We start from the raw sequence: 18,731 nt of genomic DNA, 5'->3' as shown, positions 1-18,731 counted from the left end.
TAAGAATTGAATAATCAGAAGCTAAAAACAAGATTTAATGATGACTAAACCTTTACATAATAAAGAAATATCAGGCACTCAGAAAGACCAAATTTCAACAAATAATATAACACAAGAAAATATGTCTTTAAAACTAACATCTTCATGTTCGTGTCCGCAGTGCAATTCGATTGAATGTTTCAAAATAAGAAATGAAAATGCAAATTTATTGTGTACATGTAATAATTGTAAAAATACATTTTCTGCCAAAAATGTTCTGAGAAAAAAATCTGGTGACGGATGTGGTCGTGAAGTAATTACAACGTTGAATGAATATAGTACGAAAAATTCACCTTATTTTGATACGGTAAATATAAAGTATGATAAAAAAGGTAAACATGAGGAAAATAAAACCGTTTATAAGAATTATGAACAAACAAAAGATACACTTGACACAAAAAGTTGTTTATCTTCTTACAAAGTTGATCACGAAAGGTTTGCCAAGGAGAGCCGTAGTGCTAATAGTAAAAGTAATACCAAAGACCACCGTTGTTTTGAGATAACTAAACTAGTTGTTATAAAAGATGAACAAAAACATACACTTCACACCAAAACTGATTTAGACAGTAAAATTATTGATGATCATGGTTGTCATAAGGGAACTAAAGAAACCGTTAAGGATATTGAGAAGAATGAAGATGAGAAGCACGCACATGAGTTAACAGATCAACTTAACACCAACTTAAACAAAGATTCAAAAGAAAAAAAGTTTGATAAAAATTGCTTTCATGCAACTAAAAATGATCACAAAAACCAATCGCAAAAACATACGCTAAATAAACACATAAAAAATGATTTATCAGTAATAGAATTAGTTGAAAAAAGTTGTTGTGAGAAAGTTATGACGAGACATCGTAAGGTATTACACGACGAAGATAATACGCTAAATACATTCTCTAAAACTGATTTGTCACATGAAAAACTGAATGAGAAAAATTATCGTGAAATTTCAAATAAAATAATAGAGGAATATGAACAAAAAGATACGCTTGACAAACAAATTAAAAGTAAAAACTCAGAAGTTAATTTACGTAAGTGTACAAAATTAAGTTACAAAGATACAACTTTCATTAAAGATAAAATAAGAAAAAATGAGAGGTCTTACGAAAAATCATATACTCGGAACTATAGCGTGGCTATGAATTTTGCTCGAAACAAAGAGAAAACTGAATCCGAAAATCCTGCTGCTACATTGAGTGCACAGATAATGAATTTACCATGCCAAGTCTTCAAAGACTCTTTATCATCGCACAAAACTGCACGCCCAGTAAACACAAATAAAATTATTACAAAACAAGATATTTTAAAAAAATTGAAGGAAGTATACAAAGCTTGTAGTTGTAAAGTCTGCGAGTGCATTGCCGGTTTTTCTGCTAACGATGTATTCACAGATTATACTTGTGGTTGTGAGTACACTGAACAGACACACAATCTCCGGCGCGACAGTAATCAAACTCTCCATGAATGCGATCAATTAGCGCCATCTGGGTGCCCGTGTTACCGTTGTGATAGAAAAGATTGCAGAGGCATATGGAAAAATAAAATGGAAATAACAGGCTGTGATTGTAAACCTTGTGATTGTGTTAAAATCTCTAAAAGTTTTACAAGGAAATGTGACTGCGAGCCCTGCCAATGTGAAGAATGTACACCTTTAAATTTCCGTGTACCTCGCTCAGTTATAGTGGCTCCTGTGCAGGGGAACTTTCAGCAAAACCTATGCCAATGTGCACCATGTGAATGTGTACAATGCACTCAAAATTATGGAGCAATGGTATCAAGTTTAATGCGTGAAGTGTCAACGGGTATGGTGTCCCAAACGAATTGTAATTGCGAAAGTTGTGCCAGTAATTCCTGTCAATTTGATGGTGTGAACTGTAGATGCAATACACAAAATAGAATTATGATAAAACCAATTGATAGAAGTGTTCGTGATTTCGACCTCCGCAGTACTTTAATAGCAGAGAATAGTTTTAACCAAAAGCCATCTAGCAAATTTAAAAACTGTGACACAATTGCTATGTTTGCGTTTTCGAAAAAGTACTCAAATACATTATTTAATAAGTTTGGAGATGATTGTCACTGCATGCACTGTGAATGCATCATCTGTAAAGAAAAAGAAATAACTGGAAACCCTAGCAAAGATTCATATAAAGATTTTCTGCTTGGCTTATCGAATATATCTGATCAAACATTTAATGCATGTAAATGTAAGCATTGTAAATGTCAAGCATGTTGCAAGAATGAGGAATTTGTAAGTGATACAATAAAAGCTTACAGAGCAGTAAACAATTGCAGTTGTGATATTTGCGACTGCCTAACTTGTAAAGGGTTGAAATACTCTTCTCTAGATAATGATATAAAACATTTCAGTAAACTAAGTTTCAAAAATCAACCACCTGAGTCCTTGACTTCAAACTGTAACGATACAAAGGATTTTGTCTATCCGTTACGAAAGGGAAAGCTGCTTACACCAACTATGTTTGAAGCTAAGATACTTTCTTATCCACAATTGCAATCAGTAATACATATAAAGAAGAAGTCCATGCCTAATACGTTAATTTCGCAGGTAACCGAAAATAAATTCGATAATAAACTGGTATGTTCTCAAAATCTAACGATTAGTCATTCTAAATCAGTAAACAAATATTTTGGTAGTGATAACAATTACAACCAATCAAGCTATACAACTTTGCTATCAACATACGAGTATTATTTGAATGACTCTAATATCAATACCGTTTCTAAGGATATTGGAAATAAGTTAAATAATGAGTCGCTATTAACAAGTTATATATTACCTTCAACAAATCATCTTCAACACTCTATGCATAAAGTAATAAATCGTAAGCAAAGCCATATTGAAGCAAAAACTGATCAAATTAAAAATGTAATTGATTATCAATCGTCAAAGGTTAAAATAAAAAATGACGAAGATCTTTTCTGTAATAGGATTATAAGTTTTGAAAAATCTATATCTCAATTGCAAAAAGACATATCACAGAATCTTAAAACTTTAGCAGCAATTCGCTCAATTATTCAACTATCGCACGAAAATTTCTGTGAAAGTAATGTAGACTTTGTTTTTTCTGATATAATGCCTGAAAAGTCTTGTTCTTATGTGGATAAACCAAGCATGATTAACCCCGTTATAAGAATCTTTGAAGAACCAGATAAAACAGAACAGTCAATACGTAAGATAGTAAATTATAAAGAGTCCATGGTGGTTGGAACAGCTAAAAATTACAATAATATCAAAAATAATAAAAATGATAACTTTAGTAAAGGTGATAATAAAATGTACAGTCAAAGAATGAAAAAATCCAAACGAAACAGTAGTAAATTAAGAAAATATCTAGCAAGATCAAAAGTTAAGAAATTATCATTACATTCAGAAAATAAAATCAGTGATTTTATAAGTGATCATCTCAAAGAAAATTATAGACAGCATGCCAAAAGAAAAATACTGAATCTTAATTTTAGTTGTACAAAGTCAGCAAGCACATCTTATGAAAATTGTGTTGTACCAGAGCCAGATAGATCATCCGCCGAAATCCACAGTGAAAAACAACGTTCACAAACGGTAGATAATAAATGGTGAAATAATACTTAGAATAAGAAAACAGATCACCCAGCAGCTCTAAGCAGAAAGTGAAATATCCCATGACTTTTATTTAATTTAAAAAAGGACCATGATAAATAAGTGCTTGAATACTCTTTATTGTTAATAAAATTACTGAATACGATTTTTTATAACTATGTTACATAATTTCCAGGATATCCATCAGGGCGATAACAGGTTGTGGTCGATTCAAAACAAGAATTTATATATAAACAAAGCAGCTTTAACCCATACGGATATTTGTACTATTCCAGAATTAGAATTGAACATTAAGCGCGAGGTACAATCCGTATCTTTGCAAACGAACGAAACTCGAGGTTATGCGGCTTTGGTAACTTAAATTAGTATCAATTCTGAATATTTAAGCGAATATTAAAATCTCTAAGGCCTTGATAGTTAGGCCTGATAAGCGCCTACTGAGTAAGATAGAGCACTAACCATTAATTTATCTTGGTGTATATAAATTAATGTATCTTTAATAATTAATTTCTTTCCCTTCCACCTTACCTCTACAAAAGCTCAAATATATTCTCCCACCCCTTCCATTTTTAATTTCTGGTAATAATTTATTTTAATACTTTAAGACAAACTTTTATGCTGAAGTCAGTAAATTACTGAAATCGCCACTGCTGCAATTAGATTGTATAAAAAAATATTTCAAAATGTACGACATCCATATTAAGGATTACGACAATATTCATTTGGGATTCAAGGTACTATAAAAGTTACGTCATAAATATTGTTTACTATCGGTATATTTTTTTTTACTGGAAACGTGTAGTTCACGTTGGTTTAGTAAAATTAATTATTTATTACAGAATAAACTGGATTTGCCATCGAACCATGCATGTAGAACAGCTACGTCACGGACCCATAAACAAAAGTTGTTAGTGGACAAAGGGATAAACTGCAATATTGGTCAATGCAAGGTTACAGTCTTGTAACATTAAACCTAGCCTAATTAGTTATAATAGTAGTGACTCAATTTAGCCGAAGTGGTCCAACTCGAGCTTTCCGAGGTTAGACCAATACTAAAAGGATTTATGAAATTAAATCCACCTCAGTACCTGTGGGCGAGACCCACAGTTACTGGTTTTAAAATAACTGATATATTATATGCTACACAAGTTTCTTCGTTGAGGTTTTGTTCGAACAATTGCGAAACACTACGAGTATATCAAACTGCTTTGGTTTTTGCACCGCCTTCACAAAGTGCATAAGAACTATAGTATGGTACGTTTAATAATTTATAAATTCTAATTTAAATTATTGTATATTTAGGAAGTAGTGAATGAAGAATATATGAAGAAGTTAATGGATTTTCTATTAACGCGCACGGTGTATAAATCGGAGCTGACCAAAACGTTCAATAATCAACCAGAAAATGTATCTAGTTCACCTAAGATACCTAACGTAAGTAAAAAATCTATTGACCTTTCCGATGTGGCACAGTATCTTCTAGGACGCAATAGCAGTTCTCGCAATTTCACCGGCGTGATACCCGTTATCAGCTTATTAGGTATAATAATACTCCGGTCCCCTGTGATTCTACACTTCTATACTTCGATCACTTATATTATTAGTGATCAAAGTATAGAAAGAAGCAAGTATTGATAATACACTGAATATTGACGAAAAGATAGTAACTAGTTCAACAATTGTTTTTGTTAATCCCGAAGTCCCGAAGTCCCGAAGTCTGCTTCGGATATTTTTTAAATTTACGATAGATTACCAATTCGTGCGCTGGCGAATATTGTATTAAAGTTCTTAAGTGCTTGCTTAAAACGTGTCTTTCCCAAAATTCTTATGCAGCCCGTAAAATGCAGCTGCGAAGGTCTGAAAGCCAGCTTCTTGGATTTGCGAAGAGTATCAGACCATACGGTGCTTGTGAGATGGAGGACCCCGAGCGAGTTGGAACACGTTCAAGGTTATGAGGTGAATTACGAGGTATAATAGAGATAATTTGCCGCGTGGTGACTTCAGATCAGAATTCAGTTGTCACCTTTCCCTCTCTTGTCGTACGAGGCGACTAAGGGCATATCACGGAGAGCTGGCAGAAGCGTCCCCTGTGCTACTTCTACCATCTACTGCGATCACAAACCCATCTGCCCAACGGGATTGCTTCCAAATTGTTCGATTGTGCGCATAACCCCCGTCGGTAGAGGCTTTTAGTTCAGCTGTGGATTTTTTAGGCCATTTGTGTGTAACGAGATAACTTATTATAAATATTAGAGATATCTCCTGATTAAACGTATTGGAATACCAAGATCTTTTGATCTACTTCATTTCACGGCAAAGTTATCCCTTCAAAGTGAAATTATGGCGAAAGCAACTTATAGATACCCAAACTGCCTCTGCCAGGGATCTCATCTGGGACCTCTTACACGACCACTATCCTACCGTTGCCCCAGGTAGGTCGTCCAAATGCTTCTAAGGATGTACCTACATTTTGAATTGCAGCTTCAAGTAGATGGTCGTGCGGTGCAGAAGATACTCAGCCCCAAAAGATGTATGGCGATACTGACGTGCCTGCCCAACTGCGAGAAACTCCTGCTCACCATCCGTACCCTCACCATCACTGTCCTACCATCCGGTCATTACCCTGCTGCTACTGTTGTGTACTGCCCACGGGAAAAGCGTTCTATCGGTCATCCTCATTGAGGAGCTGCGTAAAAGTTAGCCAATGTAAGCAAGTTCACAATTTATTTACGTTTATGTTTGCTCGGAATTGACTGTTTGGAACAGGCCGTGGTGGCGGCAGATCAGAACATAGATGTCCAAAGATCTCATCCATCAACCCATCCTCTTCGCGTGGGTTATTTTATTGTTCACCAAAGCCCACCAACTCGCATTGAAGTAGCGTAGTGGGTCTAGGTTGGTCTAAAACCTTCTCTACTATCATAGAGGAGCCTGTACTAAGTCAATACAAAACAGAACTTTAACTTTAACACGCATTTTTAACCAGTGGAGTACCTAATGAAGTGTATCAAAGACAATATTTTGATTCACATCTTATCCTTTGTCAAATGATGAAATAAATATAAAAAAAATTTAATGTCTAATAAGAACATGAAAATGGTTCGGCAAATTTCTTTATTTTTATTTTGCTTGGCTAATTATAGGCTGGTTCAGTTTAGAAAAACTCAACATATTACATTAAATAGACATAATTTTATTTTTCCCAGAATAATAATTGAATTGACAACTCAGAAGAATGGCCAAGAAACTCCACTGAAACTTTAGATTACCGAAACTAACTTCTCAGGCAGGAACTAGTCTGATGCCTAGATTCATAACAGAAGGCCCTAAATCATGTGTTTCCACTGGAAGAAATCTTAAAGACAATGAAATAGCAGTACTGTATCTACCGTAGTTTATTATAAAGAAATTAAAAATACACGTACGAAAACTAAACATATCACTTGTTTTCTTCTTTTTAATATACTGTTAAAAAAGATTGATTAATATAACCAGCTTACAGCTCCATCACCTGATGGACTATCAATGAAATTGGTCGGTATACCTACCTGTAGGATTTGTACACGTTAGCTGCACACCTCTCGGATCGATGTAACCCTGGTCCCTTCGCGAAGGTCATACAGATTTGATAGCGAATACCTTTCTTAATCGCTCCGTGTATTTATACATAATAATTCACAGCTTTCTTATCAGGCTAATTTTCGTGAGAAGACAATATCATTTTCATGAGACGTAATAATAGTCTCTGACTATAAGCGTATTTTGATGTGTGGTGATGACAGATCAGAATACAGTCTCGATGTCACCAACCGTCCTAATTCCGCTGGTGTCGTACGAGGTGACTAAGGAAATATAACGGAGAACGGGAAGCAGCGTCCTCTGTGCTACGATCTACTGCGTGCACCAAGTCTGTCGTGTCACCAAGCGTGTTGATTATGGGGATCTAATAACTTGGGGCATGCAAACTTTTGACATATCAACTATAAATTAAATAAGAATACTAAATTAGATAATAAATAGGTACAAGTGACATTGGCGAAGTGCTGATTTGGCGTGATATGGCACACCGAAAAGAAAAAAGCAAAAGAAAGAAGCAATAAAGTTAAGATATTTTGCTCTATGACTTTTAAAGTGTCAAATATAGATAATCTGTCAAAATGGTATCGATTCCTCTGAACGACTTTTGGAATAATTTATTTAGAAAATAAAACGATGTGAGGCAGAACTTTTATTATTAAGCATGGCTTGTTGATAGCAAAATGAACCGTTTCCAGCGCAAATACGGCCGTGGCAATCCAAAAAAAGAAGATGACGAATTAAAAGTCATTAAAACTAAAAATGAGATTGAAGAAGTATTCTCTCCGAAAAGCAGGAGAAATCAGCCCAAGTTTGATAGAACTGTGGCCAACCGATCTTGTTATATTAAACCGAAACAGAAGGATGAGGGACAGTCAATGGATAGTCATAGTTTAGATCTCCATGTACGTACAATGTTTCTTCCGGGATGCTAGTAAAAGACAGCTTGCTGGAAAATCAGTCTTGCATATCTTCTGTTATTACTAACTCTTATTTGTATTTCCTGGCACTCTGCAGTATCATTTTACAGATAGGGTTTTTGCTGGAAAGCTTGTAAAATGGCAATCGGTAATATGGAATTTGCTTAAAGCTTTATTGGTTAAATTTATGGTAGGTGCTTGCGATAGTATTAGCTTATCAGAAAGCACTGAGATCGTCAAAATGTCGTCACTGTGCGTTACTCAACGGCTCCTAGATTTAGGCACTGTTGAGGCTTCTACTCCCAGAACATAAAGAACAAACAACTTGAATATTGAATTATATCAAGATGTTTGTTGTTGACGCACGTCGGATATGCTTTCAAAAAGCCTATGTCCGGCTTTATCAGGGCGCCTGGCAAGAAACGCGCGTCTAACGTCCGCAAAAGTTTTGTCTTACGCAAGCAAGTCTTCATTTTACATAATAGGTATTGTGGTAATAGGTATTGTTGGGTTGTTCTCATTCCTCGGAACCCAGAACGCTGGGGAGGAACTTTCTTCTATAATGAGAACAGACTGTTCCGCCGGGTTAGCATAACATATCACAAGGTTAGACGAATGTTCTCGGAGCTAAGTTGTTTGAAAATCATCCGTTTGTTAGCATACCAACTCACGAGAAAATAAAGAAATGGACTTTAAATCCCTGGGAATAAGGCTCCTTAGCAGTATCGAAATTTAATATTTTCAGTTTAAAGATCTCATCAAGCAACAATATGAATTCGACCCAGTTTTTCCCGACACGATAAAGAACTTGAAAGCGTTGGGGAAGGTTATGTGCAGTTCGCAGAGTACCAACACAAAGCCGCGCTCTCTGTCGTACATGGAGACATCAGATGGTTCGCATTGGCAGAATGCGCACAACACTGCTGAACTAGAACTGCTGTTGAGCAGCGGAAAGGAAGGTACTTATGAGATTGTAACGGTTTTGTTGTGCGGTGTTATCGCGTTATTTCGGTTTTTTGAAAATAAAATAAATAATAAACTATGACAATGCATACATGGCCATCTAGTCCCAAAGTAAGCGTAGCTTGTGTTATGGGTACTAACTACTAAGATGACTGTTGAATATTTTTTTGAATAATATACATAAATAGTTAAATACTTATAATATACAAATAAACACCCAGACACTGAAAAATATTCATATACATCACTCATACATTTTACAGATGTGGAAATAGAACCCTCAGCACGCAAAGCTCTCGGAAGCTGTTTCTTTTTCATTGGTTAGAAGAAAGTTTTATAGCATTTCTTTGCATAGGACATAAACGAAATGTCAGTATTGCTGTTAATGCATGTAAGTGGGTAGGACAGGTTAGGTTTTTTTTTATTTATGCGTGATCGGTTTCCGGTTGCCATTCCGGGAGACAAGTCACTTTTGTTCGTCTCCAGGATGTTAGAATGAATGTTTTTCAGTGTCTGGGTGTTTATCTGTATATTATAAGTATTTTATGTATATTATTCATAAAAATATTCATCAGTCATCGTTGTACCCATAACACAAGCTTCGCTTACTTTGGGGCTAGATGGCGATGTGTGTATTGTCGTAGTCTTAAAAAAAATCTACCTGTGCCATATTTACTTTAGTCTTGATAAGTGCAATGGATGGTGAAGCGGTGATAGCCCAGTGGGTAGGAATTCGACTTCACTTTCGGGGGCCGAGTTCGAATCCCAGCACGCACCTCAACTTTTCAAAGTTATGTGCAGATACACTTTCGGGGGTATCTGAAGATACATTAAAATGTCCAAAACCTCGAGCAGGTCTTCAGACACATTAACTTAGCAATATAATATATACTAACGAGCAGAATTTACCTACAGGGTTAAATAAAACATACCAGAAAGTTCGCGGCTTGTAATTTATACATTAAAACTAAAAACTTTTGTTCTAAACTTTTTTTAAACTATAAATAGCGCGCGGACCTCGACTCCTAATTTTTTTGGTACTTACCAATCAATTAAACTTTCGAAACCGATGTTTACATAGGTACTAACTAACTAAGCCTTATCTACATTGAGATATTTTATTGGGAGGACTACGTTCCTTTATTTCAATAACCGAGGGCTTATGTTTCTCTCGGAGGCAGGTACGATTAGGGAATAATCAATAAATGGACATTGAAAGTTGCTCACCGATTCAATTAACGACTTTGTTCAATGTTGCTTAACCAATAACTGATTCGACGCAATTACTTTGCTAGACTGAAAGGTTTTCTTAACTTTATATTTAAAACCATAATCATGTCAACAGATACACGTCCAAAGCTGACGAAAGTCGAGTTCCGAAATCCACGGTCTTATGCCGTTTGCGTGCAGCTTGCGGTTACCGGAGACTCGATTAAATGTCATCTGTCCATCTAGTTGGGCACATATTTGCCGGTAGAGGCGTAACTAGCCACGACCGAACTCCCAGGCTAGAACAGAGACAACTCATTCATTCTAATGACAAGGTTGCTTGGAAGTATCCGGCTCCGCTTTCAGCTCTCACAAGATAGAAAAATGAATGTTATAATGCAAAATGTAAATTGTTGATGTTGGAAAAGAGCAACTGCTGAGTTTCTTGCCGGCTTCTTCTCGGTAGCCTTCCGAACCGGTGGTAGAATCACTACAAACAGACAGACTCGAAGTTTCAAAAGTGCTTATATTAGGCCTACTTGAAATAAATGAATTTTGAATTTTTAAAATGGAATTCAGTGCTCGTAGCGGTTTGGCAACAGGGATGTCTATTTGGTTTCACAGTGTAATTTCACATTACAGAAATACCATGATTTATAAATTTTTTCTATGAAATAAATTAATACTGAATTTTGACGACCGATTGGCGCAGTGGGCAGCGACCCTGCTTTCTGACTCCGTGGCCGTGGGTTCGATTCCCACGACTGGGCAAAATTTGTGTGATCAATATTAATGTTTTTCAGTGTCTGGGCGTTTATCTGTAGGTATATCATAAGTATTTATATATAGAATATTATTCATAGAAGTATTCATCGGTCATCTTAGAGTGTACCCATAACAAAAGCTACGCTCTCTTTGGGGCTAGATGGCAATGTGTGTATTGTCGTAGTATATTTATTTGACAAGTCCTAGAACAAAAGTTGTTAGTTTTAATTATAGGAACTACAATGCCTGTAAGTTTATTTATTAATTCATCATGACAGTCAAAAAGTCATAATACTGTTAAGCAGTGGCGTGCACTTCATACAAGCACAAAAGCTCGGCATACCCAAATTATTTTATATCACTCGTATTGGATGGGAATTTTATGCCATGTACCTCATTTATGCATACCCTGGTCAAAAACCCCATGCACGCCACTGCTGTTAAGAATATGACATTAACAGTATCTCTAGTAGTCTTAACAGTATTATGGCTTTTTCAAATTTACATAAGTTGTATCTAATTGCAGCGTCAGGGTCACTTCCTAAAACCATAGATAGCAAAAATATTTACATTTCCGAGGAGCCACGGGTAAAGGTTATAGCTGAGAAGTTTTCAAAGTTGTCGCGGAATAACGTTGAGCTTAGAAAGTTGGACGAGAAAATTGTCTGTATAGAATACGACGTTTTTGAAAGCCTTCTATTAAGCGACGACAAGGACTTAGGAAAGCCAGTTCAGAAGATGCGAGCTTACTTTTCCGTGAGGCCGACGAGTGCAAATGGAGGTAATTAAAAACAAACATTTTTTTTTAAATAGTAATAGATTTTTGAAGGTATACTTATTTCGGCGCGTTAGGGATGCTAAGATGACAGATGAATATTTTTTTAATGAATATTATACATAAATACTGATAAAATACACATAAACACCCAGACACTGAAAAACATTCCTGTTCATCACACAAACATTTTTCAGTTGTGGGAATCGAACCCACGGCCTTTGACTCAGAAAGCAGGGTCGCTCCCCACTGCGCCAATCGGCCGTCAAACGCAATATCTATCTGTAGTGCAATAATTTGCACTTAATCTGATTAATTTGTTTTTCTTCGCTCTCGGTATGTATGTTTACTATAATAAAGTCTTACTTTATTATAGTAAACATATATTAGAGGACGCCGTGAAGGAAAACATCGAGAGGAAACCTGCATGCCTGAGAGTTCTACATAATGTTCTCAAAGGTGTGCGGAGTCCACCAATCCGCACTGGGCCAGCATGGTGGACTACGGCCTTAACCCCTTCTCATTGTAGGAGGAGGAGACCCGTGCTCTGTGTTGGGCCGTTAGTGGGTTTATGTGATGATGATTGCAAGACAAGCCTTAATCATCACCAATTTTCACTTATGATATTAGTGTGCCTAAAAAATCTTTGAACAATTTCAGGCAAAACGGTTTCCATTTTGCCGTCAACAATAAAAAACAAGCTACACATAAACGAAGAGGATTTAGAGAAACTAAACGAAAAGGAAATCGAAATAATTGACGAGAAAATCGCAGAAAACAAACCCTATTTAGACGAGCTGAAGAGACTTTTGAAAAGAAAGCAGGCGATTGACGCGAAGAAGAAGAAAAGTTCTTTAGACTTGAAATCTTTGTATCATATGGCGAAAAGTCAAAGGCCGTGTTTAGACGAAGATTTCTCCAACACTAACCTCCTTTCAAAGGCAGAGTTGGATGAAATCAAAGAGCTGGTAACTAAAAAGTGCGCTTCTAGCATGTACGGGATAAATAGACACACACTGAAATGTGATAGAGATCCGGAGCCAAAACCAAACGAAACTCTATGCATGAATGTTATTTCAAAGAGTATTTACGCTGAGCTAACGCGCAATGATGAATCTGCTTCTTAAATAGGTACGATTACTTATATAAAAAAAAAGAGATTAAAGCTTTTGTGGCTAAGCTTATAAGCTTGCAAATTATGTATTAAATTTCCCGCGAAAACGCACGCCGGGTGTCATGGCCGCACTCGTGACGTCATAGGCAAATTAGAGCTTTGGTAATTTCTTGTTCCCTCCCCTTATTTATTTTGGTATTGATATATTGATTGAATAGAAGACCGATAGTTGGAAATCACAAAATACTTCATGCGTTCTTAGTTTAAGCGCTACAGAATGATGTTTATGACGTGACATCAACATTTTGAATTCGGCGTTTCACCTGTAACGGCGGATCGTTAGATTTTGCAGCTACTCTTTACTTTACTCTAATTGAAATAAAAATAAGTTTTTGTCATAATAAGAAGGTACATGAATCATATAGGTATACTTAGATAAATACAATATCTTATGGATTCTTTGTTACTGTTATCATGCCTTTAATTATTGGCCAAATGTTTATAAATTCTTTTGTTATTTTTTATTAAATATTTATTTAGTTTTTGATTTATTGATAGTTAAACTGATGAGGTTTTATTAAATTCAATAAGAGTTCTTCTTTGGAATTCTTGAACATATTTCTAACTAAAGAGGAATCCGCAGTTCACAAGTAGGTAGGTAAATTTTCTTGATAGAAAAAGATTTACATTCTTACCACATTTTAAATACAAATTTTATCGTAATGCAAATGTGAAACGATTTTTATACATCATATATCCTAAAGAATAATGGTCTAAATAAAACTCAATAATCATTTTTGTGGTTTTATTTTTAATTAAAGTCTACAAAAATAACTTTGTATATATAACATTGATTTAACATTATGGATTATTTGAGATATTAGATAACCCAGTCAAGGCGTCTTAACTACGTTCGCTGCCGTGTAGGAAGTATACTTTTATATACGTAACTTTAGAAGAAGGTATCGTTAATCCGACAGTTTTGTAGTTACCAAACCTGTCCATACAAATTCGTACATCACTACCACAAATTTTAGAGCTTAGACCAACCACGCTGTTTCAATGTAACATGGTCTCGGTATAAACAAATTTATACGTTTTGTTTGTTTCGACTACGAGTTGGCAACTTGTTGGAAAATTTATTGAATCGCGCAGCAAAATCCCTGATCTCTGGTGGAAATGCATCTTATAGTATAATAAGTCTTTTTTTAAATGGCAATTATGTAAAATTATAGTGTTTTTTGCACTACTTTTCTCCATTCTTCTCTGATTCCGGGTTGAGCGCTGGATCGAGTCCTAGTTTCTTCATTTCTACAGCCATTTCGAATAAGTAATCGTAGCATTCTGTCCTGTAAATTAAAGGAAACTCGAACATCTAAACACACATACTTAAGACTGTTAAAACTGTAATAGTAGATTGTTCAAGGAGGTGAAGAAATGTCTTACGGGCTAGTTGTTACGGGCGCCGGGATAAATCTCAAGCAAACGAGGGATTTCTCGGAGATTTGAGGGAGAGCGTAACTCCCGAGCGTAGCGAAGGTGTTGACTCTAGAATCCTGAGTGAAGCGAGGGTTATAGGGGCGCCCAAAACGAAGGCAGCTTTAACCGTGAGTTGAATACTCTACTTTTCCCATCTAGCGAGGCAATAAAATCAAGTTTTGGAGGGATTTTTATTGCAATCTATACTATTTGGATCGCGCTTCGCAGGCTCTGGTGACTGACAGGGACGCCATCATACGTTAGAGCGAGTTAGCTATATTGAAATGAATAGAATTCAGATACGCCGTGCGCGATTTTCTTTATTCAAACCATAAAAGACTTAGAGACTCCAGCACAACATTTCTTACTAAGCCGATAGGATGTATTGGCATACTGGACCTTTCAATACTATACTATAAGGAATGATCGAGCAAGTGGTGTGAAAAATGCCACGTATTAACGGAAGATCAGAGAAAATTGAGAAATTAAAAATTCCCGAACTACGCCTGCCGGGAATGGAACCTGGGACCTGTAACTTAAAACCACAAAGCTCAGCGCTGCACCAGGGAGGTCGTCCATGTCTGAACAGGTGAAGTATAAAATACTTACATAGTCTTCGCCTGTTGCCATGTATCGCCCCATACGTAGACCCCGTGCCGTCTGACTAACACAGCACTCGTTCCAGGGTACGCTCGCAATGCCCCAGCTAAACTGCCCGCGAGATCTTTCTCGAAAGGAGTGTTCTCTATTATAGGAACTATTAACTTCTCGTCGTATCTGAGATAGCGTTCGAGTGTCGCGTCCTTTATACCCTGAAAAAAGTTGAAGTCCTAAATACCCATATGTAGTCTAACATAAAAAGTAGTAAATCTTCCAACAGTGATGCCTTACGGACCTGATAAAACGGTTGCTAACTATGGGCCTCATAAGAAGGCTCAGAGTCACTCAGCGGGCGATGGACAGAGCTATGTTGGGAGTATCTCTACGTGATCAATTCAGAAATTAGGAGTTCCGTAGAAGAACCAGAGTTACCGATATAGCTCAGTGAATCGCGAAGCTGAAGTGGAAATGGGCGGGGCACATTGCTCGGAGAACTGATGGACTTCGGAATGGCGACCCCGCATAGGTAAACGCAGCGTTGGTCGGCTTCCAACGAGGTGGACAGACGACATCAAACGAGTCGCTGCGAGCCGCTGTAAACAAGCGGCCCAGGCCCGTTTTGGAACTCCCTACAAAAGACCTATGTCCAGCGGTGGAGTTCAAACTGTGTTTCCTGCCACATATCATTTGAGTACCTAAAAGGCAAGAGTGAATAGGCTTTTTCTAGGCAAGCGTGCTCGAACCTGGTGAATAAAGGCTATTTTTGCTTATTTTTATTTTATTGGCTAGCCAGCTAACTTAACCATATTATATATGGGAGCTATGTTGATGCTGTAGACTGCTTCATATAAAATCAAAACCTCTGAGGAAGATCTTCCACCGAGCTTCCAACCAATAGTCTTTGGAAGTTATATACGGTGTTCAGGTGTGAACAGGTGTTTAAAGAATATGTTAAAAAACATTTGTAGCAGTGAGGTTACAAATTTTTGATGAATTTCTTAATGACAAGGTTGCTTGGAAGCATCCAGCTCCACTTTCATCTTTCACAAGATAGAAAAATAAATGTCAAAATGTAAAATGTAAATTGTTGATGTTGGAAAAGAGCAACTGCTGAGTTTCTTGCAGACTTCTTTTCGGTGGAATCTGCCTTCCGAACCGGTGGTAGAGTCACTACAAACTGACAGACTTGACGTGTCAAAAGTGATTATATTGTGCCTACTTGAAATAAATGAATTTTGAACACTACAACAGCGCGAAAGTCATCTAGTTTGCTATTGTGGAGCCGGCCACAATAACTAGTAGTTAAAAAAAAATTGGGTCCCCCAGTTATATGCTTCTCTCTTACTTTGATCATCTCCTGGTGTGTGATAACAAACTCCTTGTCGTAGAGCAGGGTACATCTGACAGCATGCGGGGAGTGTGTGTGTATGACCGCTCCAGCGTTCCGTTCTCTATACGCTAACATGAATAGTGGCGTGCACTGACTTTTTTTAAGCCTGAAATACATTTTATATACGCTCATATCCTAAAACTCATATTATGTTGTTATAAACAAACAATCTGTTATAATGATATAGTTTTACATGCATCCCTCAATAAGGTGACTTATTAATATCTGACAGCAGTATTAAATCTTACTGTTAAAGCAAATAATATTTGATTACATAAAACATTAAACTACCTTAATTAGTTAGGGGTTCAAACTCGGTCTCCCCGAAAGGTTAGCTAAAAAACTAACTGCTATGTTATCACTGCTTTTTTTTCAATATTAATAAAAAGTGGTGATAGCCTAGTGAGAGCTTTGCTCGGAGTATCTCTACATGATAAAATCAGGAATGAGGAGATCCATAAAAAGTTTGACTCATTGACCCAAAATCAATGAGTTGAGAGCTGAAGGAACAATGTACAAGTATGTGGGGTGCAAGCTTTGAGAACCGATCGATGTTGGAGTCCCAAGGTGCAGTAATGGTTACCGCACACAGGCTAATGCAGGCTTAATAATAGTCTCTTATGGACACAAGCATCGCAAAATTGTTGAATTTCGACCTCTATTGGTTATGATGATTGTTATATACAGTCAAGTGTACATTTAAAAAGAATTTATGTGGAGTAGGTACAATATAATTTACTTCTTTTCTGCAGGCGGCAGTTCCAAATCTTCATCATATATATTCTGTACAAACAAATCATCTGCCTTCATTCTTTCTTTTTGGACTCCGGATGGGGCAATGTAGATTTTATTTCTGAAAATATCCCTATTTATAAATTTATTTTACTTAACTGAATTAATTGTGTTTAACTTTGTTTATATTCCTTAGTTTAAGTAGAAAACTATATTTACCCATCTTTGATAGAAATTCCACCTCCTGTCCCAGTGACCCATCCCAAATGGTAGAACTGATTGCATAGTTCTGGTATTAGGTTTCTTGGATGCTCCTGAAACGTAGAATGTAGAATCTTATAAGAATCATTTGAATAAATAAAATCAATACAATATATTCTTAAACAAAAATAACCTATACCAAAATGAAACCCAATGTAAAATAGTGCCTAAAATGCTGGCAGCATTTAACCTTTTAATGGCCAAACAAATTCTTTGGCTAAGGTAAGTTCTAGGAGCATGTAGCTGTTACGCTGGCCGCACTCACTATTGACGGGGTTGCGGGGATATGTGATGCAGGTATGGTATCAACACATGTGGCTTCCCACACCAGCAACCTTCCCAGCCTCCATGAAACGAGTGTCATACCAACAGGTCACTCGTCATCGCTCTGTGCCAAACCAATGGGTTTTTATACAGTTGATATAATCACATATATAATGAATACTTGGGTTGACTTTAGACCACACTCTTTCTCAAGTACCTATTCCCAAGATCAATGCAGAAATCCTTCAATTTTTCTGCAAATGTGTAAATGTAAACGCTAATAAATAATTTGATATTTTCACCTAACCTCTAGTTAGGCCCGATTCGTCCTTACATCTAAACTTTTTTAACGTTTATATTGAGATGGGTTTTACCTGAATTAAATTATATTAATATTATTAATATTATTAAACCTAGTCAACAAAAGTGAAATTAGTAAGTGATACGCAGTTAGATTATGATTATGATTTATTACCTATGTTACTATCTAACGTAAGAGATATCTGAACATTAGATTTGAATGCGAAGTTGACATGTTTTAGGTGAAATCTAACAAAAAGTTAAAAGTTAAGATAAGTATTAATTTAAAATTCTACATACCCGACCGAACTCCGACATTTTAAAAGAAGTTATTTATAATGTAAATATAGATTAAAATATATGCTAAGAACAACCGCAATGTTATCACTGTTTTGTGAATTAGCATACACGATGCTGATAACACATACTATAAAATTAATAAAAACCACAACAAAACTTCTAAATACAGTAAACTTTGCTCACAACAAACTTTGATCTATGGAGGGTAGAGGTACTTTGATCACAAGTAGCTACACCACTTGACATTGCCAAACTGACACTGACATATTAGTGTTGTCTTTTTTCATTTGTCCTCTTAAGACATATATATTTTTCTTGTTTCCATGTTTTTATTTCACTCTTTTTTCTTCTTTCCCGTTGGGAAAAGGCAAAATTACATACCTTTTCATTTTTTTTTATTCTTCTCCGTAGAGATAAGGCAGAGGTACCTATATCACTGTACAGCC

General features: G+C 36.2%; 3 protein-coding genes across 5 annotated transcripts; 2 read left to right on the top strand and 1 right to left on the bottom strand.

Moving 5' to 3' along the window:
• The first annotated feature begins 642 nt into the window (after positions 1–642).
• LOC120630099 lies at positions 643–6,948 on the top strand. The gene is made up of 7 exons (XM_039899244.1): positions 643–2,605; positions 3,813–3,975; positions 4,477–4,587; positions 4,940–5,071; positions 5,471–5,593; positions 6,119–6,343; positions 6,844–6,948. The coding sequence occupies exons 1-3, from the start codon at positions 881–883 to the stop codon at positions 4,479–4,481; spliced, it is 1,893 nt and encodes a 630-aa protein (XP_039755178.1). The 5' UTR covers positions 643–880; the 3' UTR covers positions 4,482–4,587; positions 4,940–5,071; positions 5,471–5,593; positions 6,119–6,343; positions 6,844–6,948.
• A 921-nt stretch (positions 6,949–7,869) lies between these two features.
• LOC120630100 lies at positions 7,870–13,014 on the top strand. The gene is made up of 4 exons (XM_039899245.1): positions 7,870–8,118; positions 8,879–9,092; positions 11,597–11,851; positions 12,506–13,014. The coding sequence occupies exons 1-4, from the start codon at positions 7,897–7,899 to the stop codon at positions 12,970–12,972; spliced, it is 1,158 nt and encodes a 385-aa protein (XP_039755179.1). The 5' UTR covers positions 7,870–7,896; the 3' UTR covers positions 12,973–13,014.
• Positions 13,015–13,749: 735 nt separating this feature from the next.
• Positions 13,750–18,504, bottom strand: LOC120630053 (probable methylthioribulose-1-phosphate dehydratase). 3 transcript variants are annotated; one of them, XM_039899182.1, is made up of 6 exons: positions 18,286–18,503; positions 17,380–17,474; positions 17,168–17,293; positions 16,384–16,534; positions 15,048–15,250; positions 13,750–14,308 (listed from the first exon to the last, which is right to left on the bottom strand). In XM_039899182.1, exons 1-6 carry the CDS (start codon positions 18,301–18,303, stop codon positions 14,206–14,208), a joined length of 696 nt encoding a protein of 231 aa, XP_039755116.1. In that variant the 5' UTR covers positions 18,304–18,503; the 3' UTR covers positions 13,750–14,205. The 3 variants fall into 3 exon arrangements, with proteins under 3 accessions (XP_039755116.1, XP_039755117.1, XP_039755118.1); XM_039899183.1 differs by having other exon boundaries at positions 17,168–17,281; positions 18,286–18,501; XM_039899184.1 differs by lacking the exon at positions 17,168–17,293 and having other exon boundaries at positions 18,286–18,504.
• Between the last annotated feature and the right edge of the window lie 227 nt (positions 18,505–18,731).

Source organism: Pararge aegeria, chromosome 15 (genome assembly GCF_905163445.1).
Source record: "Pararge aegeria chromosome 15, ilParAegt1.1, whole genome shotgun sequence".
NCBI lineage: Eukaryota > Metazoa > Arthropoda > Insecta > Lepidoptera > Nymphalidae > Pararge > Pararge aegeria.
Note: the sequence above shows the minus strand (reverse complement) of the source record. Positions and strands in the feature narration are given on the sequence as shown.